The sequence below is a fragment of the Dromiciops gliroides genome, chromosome 1, assembly GCF_019393635.1.
Source record: "Dromiciops gliroides isolate mDroGli1 chromosome 1, mDroGli1.pri, whole genome shotgun sequence".
Classification (NCBI taxonomy): Eukaryota; Metazoa; Chordata; class Mammalia; order Microbiotheria; family Microbiotheriidae; genus Dromiciops; species Dromiciops gliroides.
The window spans coordinates 521,797,629-521,821,554 of record NC_057861.1 but is presented as its reverse complement, the minus strand read 5'-3'; the positions used below and the strand labels follow the sequence as shown (position 1 = coordinate 521,821,554).

Sequence of the window (23,926 nt, the reverse complement as noted above, 5' to 3'; positions counted from 1 at the left end):
CACAGATGTATATTATCAAACTGGAGATGTAGATGGTGAATTATTTTTGTGACACAGAAGTTAAAGAAGAATAAAGTTGCTAAAGTGGATAAAATCCATAAAAGAGAGAAAGTATGGAATGAGAGTAGAAGCCATACTAGTAGGCCTGGAGGAAGGAGATCAGTCAGGAAAGGGGAAGACTCAAGTGTGAGTCCCAATGCAGCCACCTGCTAGTTCTGTGACCTTGAGAAAAGAACTTACTTCCCCTTTCTATCTGCAAAACAAAGAAAATGGTCTGCATGAGGTCTAAGCTTCCTTCCAGCTCTAATAGTCTGTGATTCCAGGACAAGAGATGGAGCAGCCAGAGAGGCAGGAAGAGCCTCAAGATAGCACAGCATCTAAAAAGCCAAAGGAGGAGAGAATTCCAAGGAGGCAGAAATTAATAGTGTAAATAAGGCAAAGGTCAAAGAGGAGGCGAACTGGAAAAGGCCCCTGGATATACAAAATTTAAGTAGACACTGGTCACCTTTGAAAATGCAAGGTGAAGAAAGGTTGGAAGGAAAGGAGGAAGGGAGGAATCAAGTATTTATTAAGCTCCTACTATGTGATAGATATGGCGATAAGCATTTCTTAAATATTATCTCATTGATCCTCACCAACAACCCTTGGAGGTAGGTACTCCCATTTTTACAGTTGAAGAAATGGAGGCAGAGGTTAAGTAACCTGTTCAAGGCCACACAGCTAGGAAGTGTCTGAGGCCCAAAGTAAACAAACACAGGTCTTCCTAACTACAGACTCAGTATTTGATTCACTGTGCCACCTGGCCTTAAGAATAAGTGCAACAGGGGGCAGTTAGGTGGTGAAGTAGATAAAGCACTGGCCTTGGATTCAGGAGGACCTGAGTTCAAATCTGACCTCAGACACTTGACACTTACTAGCTGTGTGACCCTGGGCAAGTCATTTAACCCTCACTGCCCAACAAAAAACAAATAAACAAACAAAAAAACCCTAAGTAAGTGGAATAGGCAAAAGCCATGTCAAAGGAGGTTAAGGGGTAAGTGGATGAAAAATGGAGGCAATGGAAGGTAAATCACTCACTCTTTGTGGGAAATGGTTAAATATTCATCCTTGAAAATTATTCCTCTTAATCAAAAGACAAACAATTTGAGGTAACAGAAAAACAGATTTAGTTTTATGTTATAACTGAAGAGAAATTGAATACTTACAGTTCTCGGTTCAAATGTATACAGAGCACGGAAGACTTTGACCTGCCCTGAAAATGAAAAAAACAATACAATCAATTTTCCAAATGTGATGTTTAAAATCTAAATTGTGGTGGCCTTAAATTAGAAGCTTTAGCCCCAGTCCTTGGGCATTAAACTTTTATTAAAGCATACAGATATCCCCATGGAGTTCAGAAAGTTAAGAAAAAAGCCTATTTAGCCTAGAGTTCCAGCCTGGTCTGGTTCTTCCTCAAGTCCTCTGCCACAAGCCTGTTTCAATCACGAACTCCAGCAAACTGACTGTGGAAGCTTTTTATAGGTCTGGAACAGAGGTGGTCTTTACACACTGCTTCAAGCTGATTGGTTGGCGTCACCAAATCCATTGGTTCTGAAGGTGTTCTCAAGGTGTGATTACAATCCAGTTAACTTGAAGTAGGCTAATCAGCAGTTAATCACTCTCACTTGATTCAATCAGTCTAGATTAATCTCCAGGTGGGTCTTTGAGTACCTGCTAAATCTCATTATTTCATCACAAAAGCAAAATCTACAATGCTATCTATCATCGGTATTGTAAGATAATGCTCTTATTTTATGTAAGTATTATAAGATAATACCAACAGTAGGATACACATTCATTTCAGCACTCCTGAAAGTTAAACAAGGGTGAAATTTATGGTCATCACCTTAATATAATTGTGAGTTTAGACTTTAACCTGCCTTCCCCATCTCTTCTTACACTCATATAGACGACTGGACTACATACTTATTGTGCTTTGCTCTTTCCTTCCTCCTATGCTTCTGCCTCAAAGACTCATAGATTTAGAATGGTAGGGATCTTATAGACCATCTATTCCAAGGGCAAACTAGGGGTCCAAATCTACCCACTGCCTGTTTTTGTATAGCCATGCAATGAGAAAGTTTTTTTACATTTTTAAATCAAATTTTATTTTATTTTAACATGCAAAAAAACATTATTAGTTCTGCTACTATACAAAAACAAGTGGTGGGCCAAATCTGGCCCCGGGTTATAGTTTGCCAACCTCTGACCTATTCCATCCTTATTTTTAAAATGATGATACTGAGGCCTAGAGAGGATATGTGACCCACTCAAGGTCACAGAGATAGTAAAAATCAGAACCCAGGTACAATCTCTTCCATAAAGTCTTCCTTACTCTCTCTCAGCTGGACACAATATCTCTCTCCCTTCTCTGATGTCTTGTCTTCGTTGGCTTATGCCTTTCAAACATAGTTCAACTTCAAAAAATTAGAGATTTCTTCAGCATAAGCCTCTTGAGTTGATCACATTCTAATTTACATTATAGTCAGTTGTGTCCCATCTTCCATCTTATGTCCTGCACTAAAATCTTGAGGAAAGGAATCCTGTCTTAGAAGTCTTCTCCAACACACACACACACACACACACACACACACACACACACACACACACACACACCCCCCAAGGGCAACTTGATACTTCTTTCAGGAACCTTTAAATATTATACAATGTAATCTTTCCTTTTATTGCTTCACAGGGAAACTGAATAATCATACTGGATTATTCTTCTAAAGCAATGACAATACTTTGAACACAGAAAGTATCTAATACATATTGGGCATAACATATGAAAACACTCTATATAAAGCACTATTGAAAATAAGCAGGGGTCAGCTAGGTGGGGGCAGTGAATAAAGCACCAGCCTTGGATTCAGGAGGACCTGAGTTTAAATCCAGCCTCAGACACTTTACACTCACTAGCTGTGTGACCTTGGACTAGTCACTTAAGCCTCGTTGCCCCACGCCCCCCCTCCAAAAATTAAGTATTAAATAAATATCAGTGAATGACCTAACTGATATGCCTCCACCTCAGTCTCTCCCTCTTTCATCTTAGAAAAAAGCTGAGATTGGTGCACAAAAGACCTAGTTCATCATCTCTGGCTTTCTACTCACAGAAAACTAGAGAAACCTCGCAGTCATACATCTCTACCATTTCAGAGCTTGGTTTTTTTGTTGGGGTTTTTTTTTGGTTTACTTTTTTCCTGTTTTTTTCCTGCTGTCTCACAGCAGGTCCTTAACCTTCATTTTCAGCAGAGGTCATCTTTGTAAAGATTCTGACAGTCTGCCAGCTTAACTTTGACCTTACCACAGGCAATTTACACTTCAAACAACATTTAAGCAAACAAAACAAACCTCTCAATTTAAAACAAAGATTTGGATTGGTTTTATCACCATTAGGGTAAATCTAAAACAAATACATTTTTCTATGACCCATCAGAGTAAAAGGAAAATTATGGAACCTCTGAAGGTCTCTAACAGTGACCACCCTTATCTGTCTAATAAACAGAATATTAAACTTTGTAGCTAAGTATGTTTGGTAATACCAAGAAAAGAATGCTAAAGTCATTGTGACTTAATGGCCTCAAATGTTTTTTTTTAACCAGGACTTAGAATCTTACAGAAGAAAGTAAAAATGAAAAAAAGAAACTGGAGGAAAAACCAGCATTGCTAATAAGTTTTACCACAGAAGTGGAAGGAGATTAAATCAGTAAGGAGGGCAGGGACTAAGCAAGCACTCACTCAGAGATAATCACTCCAAATATCTTTTTATTGGTGTAGATATTCCCTTGACCAATAACAGACAACAATCCTTCTTAACTGCTCTCTTTCTCTCTGTCTGTCTCTCTCAGCCCCTTCCCTCCCCCTCTGTTTTTGTTTTTGTTTTGTTTTTGCAGGGCAATGAGGGTTAAGTGACTTGCCCAGGGTCACACAGCTAGTAAGTGTCAAGTGTTTGCGGCTAGATTTGAATTCAGGTCTTCCTGAATCCAGGGCCAGTGCTTTATCCACCTAGCTGCCCCCATCCCTTTGTTTTTGAAGAGGACCAATGACATCCCACTGCTGGAATCAGGTTACAAGTGTATTTGGCTGTGGCTGATCAGTCCAATAAGAGCTTGGAAGGCTCTACTACAGGTCAGGCACAAGTAGATGATTAGAACATTTGGTATGGAGATGTCTCTGGATAGGTAGAGCTCATGTTTCCTTTGTGCTACTGTGATTCTGCTTTGTTCATGGAATCTAGTGTCTTCTCTGATGCAGGCATGCCATGCTGTATTGGTCCTGTGCCACTGTCTCCCATGTCTCACAATCAATACTAAAGTTCTAAATATTTAATTTTTTTTCTAATTACATGTTAAAACAAGTTTAACTTTTTTTAAAGTTTTGAGTTCCAAATTCTAGCCCTCCTTCCCTGAGATAGTAAGCAATCAGATATAGGTTATATATGTGCAATCATGTAAAACATTTCCATATTACTCATTTTGTACAAGAACACTGAAAAAATAAAAGAAAGAAAGTGAAAAAAATAGCATGTGTCAGTTTGTATGTAGACAATATCAGTTCTTTCTCTGCAGGCAGATAATATGTTTCATCATTAGTCCTTTGGGAATGTCTTAGATTACTTAGATTACTTAGATTACTGTGTTGCTAAGATTAGCTAAATCATTCACAGTTCTTTGTACAATATTGCTGTTACTGTGTACAACATTCACCTGGTTTTGCTCACTTTACTTTGCAACAGTTCATAAGTCTTTCTTGGTTTTTTCTAAAATCATCCTGTTTGTTATTTCTTATAAAACAATAACCTTCCATCACAATCATATACCAAAGCTTGTTTAGTTATTCCCCAACTGATGGGCATCCCTTTGATTTCCAATTCTTAGCCACCACAAAAAGAGCTGCTATAAATTTTTTTAAATTAAAAAAATAAAAAAGAGCTGCTATAAATATTTTTATACAAATTGGGCCTTCTCCCTCTGCTTTTTTTTTTTTGATGATACTAAAGTTCTTCAGAGAAACCTTGAGAGTGTCCTTGTACTGCTTCTTCTGAAACAATCTAATGGCCTTTTTGTTTGTTTTCAGTACAAATTTTTATTGATGTCTTTTCCCCCTAGTTTCCCCCAGTATCCCCTCCTCTCCCCCTCCCAGAGAGCCATTCCATATAACAAATAGCATTTTTTTTTCATTTAAAAAAAAAGAAAAGAAAAAGAGGGGGGAAAATAGGTGGCATGGTAGATAGAGAGCTGGGTTTGTAGTCAAGAAGAACTGAGTTCTTATCCAGTCCCAGACATACACTATCCTCGTGACCCTAGACAAGTCACTCAACCCACCTGCCTCAGTTTCCTCATCTGTAAAATGGGGGATAATAATAGTTAGCACCTGTCTCTCCGGGTGGTTGTGATGGCCACATGAGAAAATAATCAGAAAGTGTTTAGCACAATACCTGGCACATAGTAAAGGCTATGTAAATGTTAGCTATTAGTGTTGTTATTCTTTGTGGGAAGACATATGAATTTATACAAACTGAAGTAAGCAGAACCAGGAAAATCATATGCACAATGCCCACGACAATGTAAATGGAGGAAAAATAATTGAACACCAGATAATTATAATGATCAAATCTCTCCCCCTTTCTGGATTTCAGTTTTCCCATGTGTGATGTATGCACTTAGGAACACAATTTGGAATTATCAGAAACAGATATAAGAAAATGCACTTCCCTCCTTTCTCTAAGAGGTGGAGGACTATGGATATGTAACACAGCATACATTGTTATACTCAAGTGATATATGTGTGTGTGTGTGTGTGTGTGTGTAGGTTACTTTTGCTTAACTTTTTTTCTTTTTTATTGTTATAAGGAATAACTCTGTGGATAGTGGTGGGGAAGATGGATATATTTGGAAAAATGCCAAAGGTATCAATTTTAAAGCCTGTTAAAAAAAAATCTTCATTATTCAGTAGTTTTTCAGTCATGTTCAACTCTCCATGATTCTATTAAGGGTTTTCTTGGCAGAGATACTGCACTGGTTTGCCATTTCCTTCTGCAGCTCATTTTACAGATGAGGAAACCAAGGCAAACAGGGTCGAGTGACCTGCCCATAGCCACACAGCTGGTAAGTGTCTGAAGCCAGATTTGAACTCAGGAAGATGAATCTTCCTGATTCCAAGCCCAGTGCTCTATCAACTGTTCTACCTAGCTGCCCTGTTTAAAAGTATAGATTGAGGAGAGGCAGCTAGATGGCGAAGTGGATAAAGCACCGGCCCTGGATTCAGGAGTACCTGAGTTCAAATCCGGCCTCAGACACTTAACACTTACTAGCTGTGTGACCCTGGGCAAGTCACTTAATCGACTCACAAAAAAAAAATCGCCTCATAAAAGTATAGATTGAGGAGGGAAATAGATAAATAGATAAAAGCTGTCAGATTCTTCCTCCAATGTGTCATCATGGCATGAAAGTGATCCTGGGTTGTTTTTTTTTAATAAAGTATTTTATTTTTTTCCCGTTACATGTAAAGATAGTTCTCAACTTTTGTTTATACAAGCTTTCCAATTTCAGATTTTTCTCCCTCCCTCCCCTCCCTCCCCCCTCCCCTAGACAGCAGGTAATCTGATATAGGTGATATATATACACACACACACACACACACACACACACATATATACATATACACATAATAACATTAATCCTATTTCTTCATTAGTCATGTTATAAGAGAAGAATCAGAGCAATGATGAAAAACCTCAAAATAGAAAAAATAACAGCACCAAAAACAAAAGAAATAGTATGGTTCATTCAGCATCTATACTCCACAGTTCTTTTTTTTTTTCCTTGGATTTGGAGATCCTCTTCTATCATGAGTTTCCTGGAATTCTTCTGTACCATTGCATTGGTGAGAAGAATATAGTCCATCACAGTAGATCAACACTCAATGTTGATGAAATGTTCTTCTGGTTCTGCTCATCTCACTCATCATCAGCTCACACAAGACCCTCCAGGTTTCTCTGAACTCTTCCTGCTCATCGTTTCTTACAGCACAATAGTATTCCATTGTATTCATATACCACAACTTGTCCAGCCATTCCCCAGTTGATGGGCATCCCCTCAACTTCCAATTCCTTGCCACCACATAAAGAGCAGCTATAAATATTTTTGTACACGTGGGTCCCTTTCCCCTTTCCATGATTTCTTTGGGAAAAAGACCCCAAAGTGGTATTGCTGGGTCAAAGAGTATGGACAGCTTTATCACCCTTTGGGCATAATTCCAAATTGCTCTCCAGAATGGTTGGATCAGTTCACAGCTCCACCAACAATGGATTAGTGTTCCAATTTTCCCACAGCTTCTCCAACATTTATTATCACGACTACTATGGTATCCTCCTTGACTCCTCACACTCACTCATCCTACATATCCAATGAGTCTCCAAATCTTGTCACCATTTTCTCTACATCTCTTCAATATATCCATGTCTCTCTATGTACACAGTCACTGTCATGGTTCAGGCTTTTAACACCTCTTGCATCAGAATCCTCTCTGGTCTCCTTCCATCAAGTCTCTTCACCACTCCAACCCAGCCTCCACACAGCAGTGGAAGTGATTTTCCTAAAGCAATACATTGAGGCTGAGATATAAACTCCTTTGTTTGGTATTTAAAGCTCTTTAAGCCCTGACCCTCTTCTAGTGTTCTTACCCATTGTTCCCCCCTCAGAATCTCCAGCCCTACTGGTGTACTTGCAGCTCTTCATACACAAACAATCCATCTCTGTGCCTTAGCACTGGCTTCATCAGTGCCTGTGCTTCTCTCCCTTATCATCTCTGCCTCTTTAAGTCTCCAGTTTCCTTCAAGACTCAGATCAAGTGCCTCCTACACTAGGTCATTCATGGCCCTCCCTGATGCTACTGCCTTATCCTCTAATGTGATTTTGTTCTTACTCTGTGTGTGCTTTAGCTATGCTTACATACGTTTGTGCCATTTTCTTGTTTTGAATTTAAGTTTCTTGAGGACAAGGACAGTTTCCTCTTTGTTACATTGTAGACACGATAAATACCTGTTAACTGACAGGGTGGTATAGTGGATAGAGCACTGAACTAGGAAGACCTGAGTAGCAATCTTGCCTCAGACACTTACTGGTGGTAAGGCCCTGGACAAGTCACTTAACCCCATTTGCCTCGGTTTCCTCACTTGTAAAATGAGCTAGAGAAGAAAATGGCAAACCACTCATATCTTTGGCAAGAAAACCCCAAATGGACTCACAAAGAGTTGGACATGACTGAAATGACTGAACAACAATAAAATGAGAGCGTGAGACTCAATGAACTCTTTAAGATTCTTTCTAGCCCTAAATCTCATTATCTTTTCCTAAGACGCTCACTTCTCACCTTTCTCATTATTGTCAAGGGTACCACCATTTTTCTAGTCTATGATCTTTTTTGACTGATAGAGAATAGAGTAAAGGTCCTTATATTAAATTAGATAGCAGATGAATGAGCTCAGACATAGAAACACAGGCTTCAGAGCTAGAGGGTACCTTACAAATAACCTAGTCCAAATCCCTCATTTTACAAATGAGGAACTTGAGGCCCAGGAAGATAGACTAGTTGGGTTAGTCAGTAATTTGTCTTTGTGGTTGTTCAATCATTTTAGTCAGGTCTAACTCTGTGACCCTATTTGGAGGGTTCTTGGCAAAGATACAAGTGTTATGTGTCTGAGGTCGGATTTGAACTCAGGTCCTCCTGAATCCAGGGCTGGTGCTCTATCCACTGCCCCAGATGTTTTAATGCAATTGGGATTAAGTGACTTGCCCAGGCTCACACTAGTAAGTGTCTGAGGTGAAATTTGAACTCGGGTCCTCCTGACTTCAGTGCCAGTGCTCTATCCATAGAACCACCTAGCTGCCCCTCCTTGTTATATACTCCCCACCAAAATTCCATAACAAACTCACCTGGCTATAACAGTATGATTAAGAAGCTAAAAAGCACAATAAAACAACACACACACTTCCTTGTTCTCAAAACTATAACTGTGTACCAGACTCTAATACAGTTTTCTGACCTAAAATATGACATTTCCATTTTCACTTTGGCTAAATCCTAAATAATCCATACTGTTTTGGGTGACTTTTCTCAGTCATCCTATTTTTTGTGCTGTTATTTTAAAACCATCCAACTAGCACATTCTTGAGTGAATTCCCCTGGGTTCAAATCCTGCCTCTCTCCCATACTACCTGTGACTTCAGGTTCTCTGTGTCTCAGTTTTCTCATCTAGAAGATGGGGGATGTTGGATTAGGTCAAGTGTTATTAACCTTTTTTGTATGATAGCTCCTTTCTGGCTGTTTGGTGAAGCCTATAGACTCCTCTAAATAACATTTTTAAATGAATAAAAAAAAACGAACAACATAGAATTACAAGAAAATCAATTGTACTGCACTATGTCACTATGTCAGTACATAGGATCACATGCTAGCTAGTGGCAAGTCTAATAACTTCAGTAATTTCAAAGTAGTGATCGAGATAAACAACATTTTGAGATACCTACAACAATGCTAACAAGACATGAAACTCTCAGTGACTAATACTACTGTGGTTTGCTGCCTACATTCATAATTGAAAGAAATGCTAAAGTTGAGTTATAGATTAATGCAAATAAGGATGCAATTTTTTCCCATGCAAGATTATGGATCCCCTGAAATTTGTTCATGGGCCTATGGTTAATTAAGAACCCCTAGACTTAACCCTAGCTTCTAAATTGTGGGTCACAAACACATATGGGGGTCAAGAAAAATTTGGCAACAATATACCTATAAATCCAAGGTTGTGCAAAAATTTCTCAGGTGAAAAGGGGTCATGAGTGGAAAAAGTTTCAGAAGCCCTGGACTAGACAATCTCTAAGGCCTCTTTCTGCTCTAAAGAGCTATGATCTGATGGTCTTGTTACCCAATGTGGCATTTGCCAACTTATCCCTGTCTGTTCTTGTCTTAGCATCACATCGGGCCCAATATTTGCTGATATCAGAAAGTTAGTCTCTCTCTCTCCAGTAGAATTAGACTCGTTATGAAAGGCCTATGATTAGGATGATGACTAGGCATTCCTGAATTTTATGCCAGGGACAAACCTTCATTGTACTGGCTCTTCTCCACAGATACACCACGAGTGAATGCAGGTCAATATTTTCAAAAAAAAAATCAAGTCAACATTTTTTTTTTAAATCCTTGCACATGTTGGGGAGAAGTAATGATATAGCTATAATCAAGCCAATACAATGACCATATTGGAAACAAGAAAAAGATTAACTGGGAGATTGAAAAAAATGGAATTTTACCCATTTGTCTCCCTTTCTGCTGCTATTCCTTCCCTAGACAATGGGTGGCTATAATGTACTAGTAAGACAGGGATGGAGCCCTATTGTATAGGAAACTCCCAGCTTGGGTAGGACATCAATGCAGTTTAGCAATTCTACAAACTAATAGTCTTGGATCAGGAGTACTTAACCTGGGGTCTATGGATAGATTTCAATAGGTTGTAAACTTGGATGAAGGAAAAAATTACATCTTTATCATCACTATCTGTTTTGCATGACTGTGCATATATAACCCACATCAAACTGCTTGTCTTCTCAACAACAGGGAGGGGTGGGAGGGAAGAAAAAAATTTGGAACTAAAAACACCCTTTTTTCTGTTAAATAGTATTTCATTTTTTCCAATTATATGTAAAGATAGATTTCAACATTCATTTTTTTATAAGATTTTGAGCTTCACATTTTTCTCCCTCCTCTCCCCAAGACAGCAAGCAATCTGATATAAAGCTATACATGTACAATCATGTTAAACATATTCCACATTCGTCATGCTGTAAATGAAGAAACAGAACAAAAGAAGAAAACCATAAAAAAAAAAGTGAAAATACTATGCTTCGATCTGCATTCAGCCTCCATGGTTGTTTCTCAAGATGTGGATAGCATTTACCATCATGGGTCCTTTGTGATTGTCTTGGTTCATTGCATTGCTAAGAAGAACTAAGACCATCACAATGTAGTTATTACTATATACAATGTTCTCTTGGTTCTGCTCACTTCACTCAGCATCAATTCATGAACGTCTTTCCAGGTTTTTCTGAAATCTGCCTGCTCATCATTTCTTACAGCACAATAGTATTCCATTACATTCATATACCACAACTTTTTCAGCCATTCCCCAATTGATGCACCACATCACCTCAATTTCCAATTCTTTGTCACCACACACACACAAAAAATGTTATAAATATATTTGTACTTGTGGAACCTTTTTTACGATCTCTCTGTGATACAGACCTAGTAGTGGTATTTCTGGGTAAAAGGGTATGCACATTTTGATTGCCCTTTGGGCACAGTTCCAAACTGCTCTCCAGAACGGTTGGATCATAGAACTCAAATTTTTTTAAAAAAGTTAAAAATTGTTTTTACATGTAATTGGGGGAAAATAAAATATTAAATATAAAAAATTCTATTTTCACTAATCTTTGGTTTCTCCTGTAATCCTGTATGTTTTATTTTATGCATTTAAAAACATTATCCTGAGGATTCTCTTGGTTTCCCTAGACTTCCAAAAGCCTCCAGGACACAAAAAGAATCCCTAATCTTAGAGTTACACAGAGCACTGAGAGGTTAAATAACTTGTCAGGGCAGAGCCAAGATGGCAGAGGAAAGACATTAAACCCACAGAGCTCCTGATACAACTACCCCAAAAACAGCAATGAAAGAACCCCTGGAGAAGAAAAACCCACAAAAATATGGGCTGAGACTATTTTCCAGCCATAGACAGATTAAAGGAGGCTGTGCTAAGCTACTGGTAAAGTCCAACCCCCCCCCCCCTCATTAAGACAGAGACCCCAGGCACGCCCCACCAGAGGAATTTAACCCCCGAACCTCTGAATCAGCTGCAGCACCAACGTCTTCTGGAACTGAAGCTTGTGGTCGGGTAAGAGGGCTGAACAGCTGATGGGGTGGGGGAAGCACAGGAGTGTCAGTGGAACCTAGGGAGGAATTTAGCTGTCCCACCCCAGCAGGGAACCAGGAAGAACTCCTGAGCAGCTGGAGGCCCAGGTGGGAGAGGGGCACAGGTTCATTGAAGCTAAGAACCACCACAGCACTCTGCTGGCTGGTTAACTAGCAAGCTGGCTTGAGGTTATCTTTGGACCAGAGAACAGGCCAGGTGAGAGAAAAACCTGCCCTCCCTCAAACTGAAACACCTGGGACCCTCTGAAGCTTGGGAGAGTAGTGTAGCCTAGAAGCAGGGCCCCCCCAGTGGGGAGTTAAAAGTCAAATAAAAGATGGCAAGATGAGCAAGCAAAGAAAGTTGAAAAATATAGAAAGTTTCTTCAGCAACAAGGAAGATCAATGTGCACCCTCAGAAGAGGATAACAACCTTAGGGCCCCTACATCCAAAGCTTCCAAGAAAAATATGAACTGGTCTCAGGGCATGCAAGCTCTCAAAAGGGACTTTGAAGAGAAAGTAGGAGAGACAGAAGGAAGATTTAGAGAGAGGGAGGAAAGAATGGAAAGAGAAATGAGAGTGATGCAGGAGAGTCATGAGAAAAAGTCAACAGTTTTAAAAGTCAAATGGAAAAGAGATAAAAAAGCTGACTGATGAAAATAATTGCCTAAGAATTAGGATTGAGCAAATGGAAGCTAGTGACTTTATGAGAAACCAAGACACGGTAAAGCAAATCCAATTGAATGAAAAAATAGAAGGCAATGTGAAATATCTCCTTGGAAAAAAATAGCTGACCTGGAAAATAAATCCAGGAGAGATAATTTGAAAACTACTGGACTACCTGAAAACCATGACCAAAATAAGAGCTTAGACACCATCTTACAAGAGATTATCTGGGAAAATTGCCCTGATATTCTAGAAGCAGAAGCTAAAATACAAATTGAAAGAATCCACAGATCACCTCCAGAAAGAGATCCCCAAAAGGAAAACCTCCAGGAATATTATAGCCAAATTCCAGAACTCCCAGGTCAAGGAGAAAATATTGCAAGCAGCTAGAAAAAAAAGGAATTCAAATACTATGGAGCTCCAATTAGGATAAAACAGGATCTAGCAGCATCTACATTAAAGGACCAGAGGGCATGGAATATGATATTCCAGAGGACAAAGGAACGGGACTACAGTCAAGAATCATGTACCCAGCAAAACTGAGTATAATATTTCAGAGGGAAAAAATGGGACTTCAATGAAAAAGAGGACTTTCAGGCATTTGTGAAGAAAAGAACTGAAATGAGTAGAAAATTTGACTTTCAAATACAAGACTCTGGAGAATCATAAAAAGGTAAACAGGAAAAAGAAATCACGAGGGACATTAAAAGGTTAAACTGTTTACATTCATACATGAGAAAATAATACTTCCAACTCATAAGAACTTTTTCAGTAAGGTATACACAGAGGACAAAGGTCTGAACTGAATATGAAGGGATGGTATTTGTAAAGCATTTATTCTTTGTTTATCCTTGTTCTTTGTGGAGCAAACAGGGTGGGGTGTCTTATGTCTGGGGTCAGATTTGGGCTTGGGGCCTCCTGGGCCCAGGGCTAGTGCATTGTCCACTGTGCCACCTAGCTAACCCATGATGACATCTTTAAAATAGGGTTGAGGGGTAGGAGGAATAGATTGGGGGAGGGGGGAGGGGAGAGGTGGACTGGGGAGAGGTAGCTCACATGCAGGAAACAAGAAAAAAGCTTATGGAGGGGAGGGGAAGAGGGGGAAGGAGTGGGGGAGTGAGTGAACCTTACTATCATCAGAATTGGCTCATACTCAAGTGGGTATGGTAATATATTTTTGACCTGTGGAAAAGTGGGTGGGAAAGGAGATGGGGGCGGGGGAGGAGGGGAAGAAGGGAAGGAAAGTTTGGGGGAGAGAGATGTAAAAAGCAAAACACTTTTAAGGAAGGTGAAGATGTTCTGCATAACAGCACATGTATGACATATATTGTTTGATTTCATATAGAGAGTTGAGGAGGGAGGGAAGAAGAAAAATTTAGAAAACAGAATTAGCTCAAAGACCTTAACCTCATCAGACTAGGCTCAAGGAGGGAATAACATACACACCCAATTGAGAGAAGTAATCTCTTTAACCCTACAGGAAAGTAGGAGGGAAAGAGGATAAAGAGGGAAGGGTAAATGAAGGGAGGGTAGAGTGGGGGTGAGAGCAGTCAGTAGCAAAACACTTGAGGAGGAATAGGGCAAAATAAAATAGAAAATAGAGTAAATATCATTGGAAGGGAATAGGATGAAAGGAAATAGTTATGATGATTGACTACAATGGCAAAACATATGGTACCTACTCTGCTGGGCACCTGTGAAGAAAATTCTTTGTCAAGTTTAAAGTACCATATAAAAGTTATGATGAACAGGATGCTATCAGAAAAACCTGGAAAGACCCACATGAACTGAGGCAGAGAGAAATGTACTATATACAAAATAACAGCAATAGTGTAAGAGGATCTGCTGGGAAGTATGGGTTATTTTCAGCAAGGCAATGATCCAATATAACTCTGAAGGACTTATGAAAATTGCAATCCATATACAGAGAAAGAACTGATGGTATCTAAAAACAGACTGAAACAGTTTTTTTTAACAATTCCTTAATCTGAAGTTTTGTTTTTAATCTGTTTTCTCTTATAACCTAGCTAATGTAGAGATGTTTTCCATGACTACTTATGTATAATTCATATTGAATTGCTTGAGTTCTTAGGGAAGAGGGTGGGAGGAAGAGAAGTTGGAACACAAAGTTTTGGTTTTTTTAAATTGATGTCAAAATTTGCTTTTACATGTAATTTGGAAAATAAAATTCTAAAAAGAAAAAAAAAAGTAACTTGTCCAAAGTCACACAGCCAGCATGTGCCACAGGAAGGACTTAACTCTACTTCTTCCTGAATTCAAGGAAGGCTCTCTATCCACCATGCCATGCTGCCTCAGTAATGTGCTAGTGAGTTAAGTGTTTTAAATAACAACCCCACTGCAAATTGGACAAATTACATATCTAAAATGTCCTAGATGCTGTAGTATCTCTAGACATGTATAGAAGCTTTACTTTAAGCCATTTATTTCACAAGAGATATAAAGTCTGATTGTTAAAAGGTATTTTTATATTCACAGATTTCCAACTATCTTGAGAGCAAGCACCTCTATGCAGTCATCTCAATTTGCTTTTTGCATGTGATTTCTAATATCAAATGGCTCCTCCTCCACAGCATGATAAGTTTGGTAGACCAGAAGAAATGTGAGGACTTTCGCTAAGCCTATGTTTGTTTGTTTTTTAAATACACACCCACACAAACAGAAAAAGGAAATAGCTCTCAACAAAGAGACTGGGCAGGCAGAACATTTTTTTCTGCTGACTTGATGCTCCTTTCAAATCTAGAGATTAAGCTATCTGTACCACTTCAAACTTTTCGAAAGAAGTTACAAAAGAGAAAACTTATCTTGAGAATGAGTTGAGTAAAAGACACTCAGAGTACCAGTCTCTACACAGTTACATTATTAGTAATTCAGATAGATATGTTATGTGTAATGCAAAACAATAAAAGAAATCTCCAACTTGAAGAACTGAATGACAGTCAACAGAAACCAAGCCACTTGAGAATGCACTGAAATTGAAATTCTATGATTGAATCTTTGGTAACATACTCTAAATCAGGGATTCTTAACCTAGGGCCCATGAATATTTTAAATATATATACTTTGATAATTATTTCAATATAATCTGTTTCCTTTGTGATACTATATATTTTATTTTCTGCATCTAAAAACATTGTCCCAAGAAGGGATCCATAGGGTTTACCAGACTGCCAAAGGGGTCCACTACACCAAAAATGCTAAAAATTCCTGCTCTAAACTGTTCACACTAGAAAGATTGCGAGGTTTCAAGGGTACTGGGTGAAAAAAAAGAAATGAACATTAACCTAACAGTTAATGTTGAACATGATCTGTAAATGACACATTAAAAAAAAGTTTTCCATTTTAACATTTTCCATTCTCAAAATAAGATGGAAGTGAAAAGAAATGAAACAAAGCAAAAGAAAATGCTGGAAATGAGGTGGGGGGGGGTTGTTAAAGGATAAATGGGATTAAAGGGACTTTTATAGCAAATGGTCAGGTAGGTGGTGTAGTGGATAAAGTGCCAGTTCTGGCATCGGGAAGACTCATCTGGCTTCAGACCTTTACCAGCTATGAGACCCTGGGCAAGTCACTTAACCCTATTTGCTTCAATTTCCTCATCTGTAAAATAAGCTGGAGAAGGAAATGGCAAATCACTCTAGTATCTCTGCCAAGATAACCCAAAATGGGGTCACAAAAAGACTAAGATGATTAAACACATAATTTTTCATTAAAATTCTGCTTCATACTTAGAAGTATTTATATTTTATTAATGATCTTTACATCATATTTTCTTCTGTGGCAAATGGTCTATAGATCTCATAAAAGCAGGATAGCATAGTGCCAATATCACTGAATTAGCAGTCAGAAGACTGACACTTTACAATCCATTTGACCTCTGGCAAGTCACTTCAGCTCCTAAGTTTCAGTTTCCTTCTCTGTATAAAGGAAACTCATGCCCTGCTTGGGTTTCAGCAAGGATGAAATGAAATTCTGTATATGTGAAAGTGCTTTGTAAACTATAATGTCCCATTTAAAAAGTAGTAGTATTCTTCAAGTTGTTGGATAATAAGTCATGGAAATATGACACTGTATATCAATACTGCCTTCCCTTCACAAACCTTAAAGGGGGGGGGGGGGGGGCGTGTGCAGCTAGGTGGTGCAGTGGATAGAACACCAGTCCTGGATTCAGGAGGACCTGAGTTCAAATCTGGCCTCAGACACTTGACCCTTACTAGCTGTGTGACCCTGGGCAAGTCACTTAACCCCAATTGCCTCACTAAAAAAACAAAACAAAACAAAAACCTTAAGGGGGGGGCGGGGAGGAAGATCACTTAATAGAGAATTAAAGCAATCGCAAAAAATCTTCCCCAAAGTTCTTTCAAAACAGGACAGACTGACAATTGTACTGTAAAACCATCTCCAGAGGTGTCAAATATGCTATCAGCCTGTGTACAGCAGTCCCAGTATATCTGAAACAGATTGGGAACTATTTAACAAAGTAAGTAAAAATAAAATAGGACATAGATAATGTTAATGTATGGTTTTCTATGTCAATATGTGGCTGGTAAGGATCCTTAGATATGGTTTAGTGGTCCTGTTTCTATTTGAATTTGAGGTCACTAAAATAATGCTACTAGGATGGATCATAAATTCAGAGCTAGCAAAAAGCCTCAGAGACCATCTGATCCAGCTCCCTCATTTTACAGATGCTGACCCAAAGTTAAGTGACTTGCCCAAGGTCATCCATGTAGGAAGTGACAGAGCTAGGATTTGAACACAGGTCATTTGGCTTCAACTCCATCCCTCTCTCCTCTGTGCCACAATGACCCTATGTTGTGGTCTTGCTCTGTTGCAAGGGAATTAAACTAACTAATCTTTAAAGTTTTCTGATTTAAGAAAAGTGTGATCCCAAAAGATGATATAATCCATCTGCAGTCATTCTGAACTAGAAGAGTCCCATATCTTTTGTTTAGTGTGCTATTTATTTACTATTTATTGTTTACGACTTACCATTTATTTACTACATTGAAATAACATGTCTTTAGAAAGCAAACAGGATTGTTCTCATTCCACAAAGCAGGCAGATTCCCATGACATTAGATTCTGCCAGCATTTACAGGTACTACAGGCCCTGGGCTAGTCATCCTCATACAGAAAAGTATAAAAGGTTACATCATTACACACTGATCAAATGAATTCCTTCCTGGAATTCATGTGTCTGATTCTTCATGACACCATGGTGTATTCTTGGCAAAGATCCCAGAGTGGTTTGTCATTTCCTTCTTCAGCTCATTTTACAGATGAGGAAACTGAGACAAACCAAGCTAAATGACTTGCCCAGGGTCACACAGCTAGTAAGTGTCTAAGGCCTATTTTTAACTCAAGGCTTCCCTGACTCCAAATCTGGAACTAAATCCACTGTGCCATCTAGCTGCCCCTGGATAAGGGATAAAACAAAGATTTCACCTTTTTTGTGGTATGCAGAGGGTAATAGGGTGGTCATTTCAGATGGCATGCAGATAACAGAAGGAGGAAAAAAAAAAAGACTTTTAAATAGTAACCTTAAGTTATGAAATATAAGGTAGCACAATATTTGTGCATTTAAGATAACTGTGAATGTACTAGGTGAAGGCTTAACTTTGACATGGAATCTAGTTTGGCTCTCATTATAGTTAACCTTTATGTTTGACCACTCCCTTCATCCTGGGTCAGGTTTCTGATGAAGGTCCAAACTGAGAAATGTGTTAACTTTGTTTTGGTTTGGTTTTTTTTTTTGCGGGGCAGTGGGGGTTAAGTGACTTACCCAGGGTCACACAGCTAGTAAGTGTCAAGTGTCTGAGGCTGGATTTGAACTCAGGATTTGACTCCAGGGCCGGTGCTTTATCCACTGCACCACCTAGCTGCCCCCAATGTGTTAACTTTGACACGAATTCTAGTCTGGCTCTCAACACTCTTACCTACTCACTTCCTACTCCCTTTATCCAAGGTCAGGCTTCTGAGGGAGGCCCGAAGAAGCTCTGAACACCTGAAATGGCTATCCAAGCTCCAGTCTGGAAGTCAGGTGTCCAGGCTCTCATCTACAGCCTGGCTAATTTAACATACAAGTCTTCATAATCTTGGTTATCTGGTTTCCCAACCCACAAAAAACAACAAAACAGAAAGGAAAGAAGGGGTACTGGAGGCTGAGGCAATGACTACAGCAATGATAAATTACAATTGATAAGAACATATTCATTCATTTAACTTTTATTGAATACTTTGTAAGAACCAAGGAAAACTTCAAATGGCTGTTCATGACCTTGGGTCATCATGAAAACGAAGAATTATGTTCAGAATCCTCTACACAGAAATTGAGAAGAGAAGCCTATCATACTCTCTCTCTCTCTTCCTCTCTTCCTTCCTTCCTTCCTCCCTCTCTTCTCTCCCTCCCTTCCTAGCTTTTTGGAGGCAATCAGGGTTAAGTGACTTGCCCAGGGTCATACAGTTAGTAATGTCTGGGACCAGATTTTAACTCAGGTCATCCTGACTAGAGTACCTGTGCTCTATCTACTGTGCCATCTAGCTGTCCCCACCTATCATACAATTTCAAAAAATCTTCATCAAAAATGGTTAAAATAAAACTCTGGCACCCAGATAAACATCAATCATCTGCCAAATTCCTCTCTCATAGACCATCTCATTCTCTTTCTATGTCACAAATGCTCTTCAAAGGGAAACTTTAAAAGTTGAAACCTTTGCTGTTTCTTCATTTGAAAACAGAAGACAAGTGAAGTAGCAGAGAATAAAACTAATAAAGGTGTTGGACTACGAATTTGGCCCATAATAAAATTAGCCAAATGCTTGTAGGAATTCAGGATGACTTGGTGCAAACAAAATATTCACCAGTCAATTACACTTATCTACTGTCTGCTGCAATATATACTGCCATTTCAGAAGTAATACATTTCAGCAATACTGTCAAAACAACGAGCTTTAACAGCATATTTTGTATGCTTTTCTTCTGATTTCTCTAATAAATTCTCAGGAAAGCAATTGCAAAAATAATTTTAGCTATAAATCTGCATGTGAGCAAGTCATAAAATTGAACCATTAAAGTTCAGACAGAAAAATCTAAACTCCATACCCATGGTTTCTGGGGGTATCTTTTAATAAACAATGAAATAGTAACAATAGCAAAATAAAAAGTATTTCTTTAGGTTAACTTTTGTAACCATTATATATATAGTGCCTTCACTTTATGGTAGTCTTAAGTGAATAATATTACAATAAAAGCTTGTATTTACGTAGGATTTAAGGTTTTCAAAGTACTTTATAGACTTCAACTCATTTGAACTTCACTACAGCATGCAAAAACTAATACTCTAAGCCTAGGTCTCATCAGCCTGGAATCTTTACCCTTTTTTCAACTGTACTAGGAGATTAGAATTTTTTGCATATGGAAGGGAAATAAGAAGCAAGGGAAATCCTACCTCTAAAAACACATAGGGGGCAGCTAGGTGGTGCAGCGGATAAAGCACTGGTCCTGGATTCAGGAGAACCTGAGTTCAAATCCAGCCTCAGACACTTGACACTAGCTGTGTGACCCTGGGCAAGTTACTTAGCCCTCACTGCCCCACCAAAAAAAATTAAAATTACACTTGATCTTAGCCAAAAGGCCGAGAAGCGATAAATAAAAATAAAATAAAAAAATACACCTCTTCTAATATTTGTTCTAGTATGGAAGACCTTATATTTTGATCATTTTATGAAACCATAATCTTGATGTGGGTATGCCTTCCTGGATGCAAATGAGAAATCACTCATATGTCCTTTTCCTTTTAAATTTTTCTTCTTTTTCTTCTCTATAAATCTTCCATGGAGTATCTACCCAGAACACCAGAACAAGACTTCTTAAACTTTTTCCACTCAAAACCCCTTTTCACTTGAGAAATGTTTATGCAACATTGGGTATATTAGGTATAAAAAATAGGTATAGATAACCTTTTACTGTTGCCAAATTTTTCACAAGTCCCACATTCAGTCACATGTCCCATAGGGTCAAGACTCACAGTTTAAGAAGCTAGATACTAGAAGACCTTGCACTAGTTCTTTTTGTACGTTCATTGCAGTGAGTCAAACACACTTTCATTTTCCACCTACTATCCCCCCTTCATTCTCAATACAGGACCGCCTCATCTCAAGTTTCATGCATTTCTGTCCCACACACCAATCTAATGGTGCCACTCCCCTTTATGTCATTTCGAGTCACCTACAATTCTGATTCTTTGGAAAAATGTTATTATATGACTTTTTAGCCATATAACATCATTGGTAAATATTGGTGTTGAAATAACAACAATAATAGATTATTGGATCAGGGGTAAGGGAGCAGGGTAAGATCATCAAAAACATAATTTCCCAAATGCCTGAAATATAAAAGTTAAAAAAATCTAACTCCCTCTAAAGTATGGAAGGAGTCTCTTACCAGTTTCTGGTTGACCTAATGATACAGATTCTTAAAAAGAGATTAATTAATCTTAGAGAATGTCATAAGGATTTAGGCACTTAGAGGGCAATGGTCTTTTCTTGGGAATCAGGAAAACCTGGGTACAAACCACTGTCTAAAGACAATAATATTCTTATTATGCAATTTCTAAGAGGTCCTTCTCCATATACTAACACATTCATTATTTTATTTATAGTCTTACTTCTCCAATCTATTGTCCACACAGCTAACAACTTTATATTCCTAATGCATAAATCTGTTACCTCCCCGCCCCCCCCCCCAAATCCAGTGGTTCTCTACTGTCTCAAATAAAAAGTCCTCTGGCATTTAAAATCTACCACATCCTGGTTCTACTCTACCTAGGTTTGTTAAAATAGAGGAAGCAATCTCTGAGCCTCAGTTTCTTCATCTGTAAAATAGGGGTAATGACACTCATACTAACTACCTCAATGTTTTTTGTTTGTTTTTTTGGTGAGGCCAATTGGGGTTAAGTGACTTGCCCAGGGTCACACAGGTAGGAAAGTGTTAAGTGCCTGAGGCCCAGATTTTGAATTCAGGTACTCCCTGACTGCAGGGCCATGCTCCATCCACTGTGCCACCTAGCTGCCCTCAATGGGTTTTGTGTTGTTTTTTTTTTAGTGAGTGCAATTGGGGTTAAGTGACTTGCCCAGGGTCACACAGCTAGTAAGTGTGTATTAAGTGTCTGAGGCCGGATTTGAACTCAGGTACTCCTGACTCCAGGGCCCGTGCTCCATCCACTGTGCCACCTAGCTGCCCCTCAATGGGTTTTAATGAAGTTTTAAGTACTATAAAAATAATTTATTGTTGATGTACAAAACTATTAAAAAATACTCAGTCAACAAGCACTTCTTATTTTTTTGCAACAAACATTTATTTTCCATTTACATGTAAGGGTAGTTTTCAACATTCATTTTCATAAGATTTAGAGTTCTAAATTTTTCTCCCTCCCTACCTCCCTCCCTTTCCTCCCCCCTCCACAAGATTGCAATCAGGTTATATATGTACAATCCACAAGTGTTATTTTTATCAGTTCTTTCTATAGGAGTGCATAGTAAGCTTCCTCATTAGTTCCTTGGGATTGTCTTGGATCATTGCACTGCTGAAAGTAATTAAGTCATTCACAATTATCATTGAACAATACTGCTGTCACTACTCACAATGTCCTCTCAGCTCTGCTCATTTCACCATACATTGATGTTCATTAGTCTTTCAAGGTTTTCGGGGATCATCCTGTTTGTCATTTCCTGTAGCACAAGTCCATTCCACTACAATCATATAACAGCTTTTTCCATCATTCAACAAGCACTTATTAAATGTCTACTATATGCTAAACACTGAGAATACAAAGGCAAATAAAAAGTCCCTTTTCTCAAGTAGCTAGTCTAATAGACACTAATTACATGTATTCCTATCAAAAGAATGCTTTCCTGACATGGTTATGTTATGCCATTAAACACACATGAGTGGCAGAACACTGCGATGGGAAGACAGGCTTAGATTCAGGAAGAACTAGATACCTGATTTTCACTATCTCTGTTGTTATTGTTGTTTATCATTTTCAGTCAGTCTGACTCTGGTGAGCTTATCTGGTGTTTTTCAGGCAAAGATACTAGAGTGATTTTGCCATTTCCCTTCTCCAGTCCATTTTTATAGAGGAACTGAAGCAAACAGGTTAATTGAGTTGCCCAAGGTCACACTGCTAGTAAGAGTCTGAGGCTAGATTTAAACTCTGGAAGGATGAGTCTCCCTTAACTCCAGGCCCGCTCTCTTATCTATTGCACCACCTATCCTGTTGCCATAGACAATCAACCCCAGCCCCAGTCATTCTCTATGATTATCAATTATGACAAGTTGCCAATGGAGGAAGTTTTTAGAATCGGAGTCTCCCACGCACACTCATACACACACACAAAAAAGTGTGAGAGGTCCATACCCCCTCTGCTGTCACCCCACTCTACCCCTCCCCAAAACCCCAAACAAACAAAAAACAACACACATGCACTCGAATGATGAAACAGGATGTTTTCTCTTTTACCAAACACAGTCCACCAACTATGATATTTAAAAACCAAGGCCAGCCTTTCTATTACTAAGTTAGAGGAAACAGCTGTACTATGTTGGCCCCAACATGGCTCCCCTGAGCTTTGATTGGATTACAGCTCCCATAAAACGTAATGATGAAGCAAGAGAATGACCCACTCCTGGATTCGTAATTATTTCATTTCACCAAAACCTGGTTCTTTTGGAAGTTACAAGAGAAATTCCCTTGACAAGGAATGATGTTATCAAATCAGTAGAGGGCAAGAGCTTAGAAACATGTAAACATGCCTATATCCCACACCATATATCATGAAATTAATGAGTATAACCAGATGTATATTACCAATTACAAATTTAAAAAGAAAAGTTCTGACAACTGAGAGCATTAATATCACCTCCCCAACTCTGTCACCTCCCCCGCTGAGGTTAGTAATTTGAAACATTTCTTAATTGCATCAGCACAACTGAAGGACTCTGCCTCTTTGCAAATAAGTGACTAGTGTTTTCCGACAAAAGGATACTGTTTCATTAACAGTGAGCCTTTTAAAACTTCCCTTTTTGCCTCTGCCCTAGAGTTTGGGGTACCAGTCTGCAATCCTTTCATATTTTAACAGTCACTTTTATATACTGAGATATAATAAACTTGTCTTCTTTTTCCTTTCAGACTAAAAAAAAAAAGACTCGGAATTTCAAGGAAAAGCTTCTTGCCA

At 38.7% G+C, this 23,926-nt stretch overlaps 1 protein-coding gene across 2 annotated transcripts in view; it reads right to left on the bottom strand.

Moving 5' to 3' along the window:
• Positions 1-23,926, bottom strand: part of OSTF1 (osteoclast stimulating factor 1) — an 83,952-nt gene that overhangs the window by 31,042 nt on the left and 28,984 nt on the right. For both annotated transcript variants that reach the window (XM_043975984.1, XM_043975983.1), the window contains exon 2: positions 1,206-1,252. In XM_043975984.1, the coding sequence (XP_043831919.1) occupies positions 1,206-1,252 (47 nt within the window). The remainder of the gene's footprint in view (positions 1-1,205; positions 1,253-23,926) is intronic.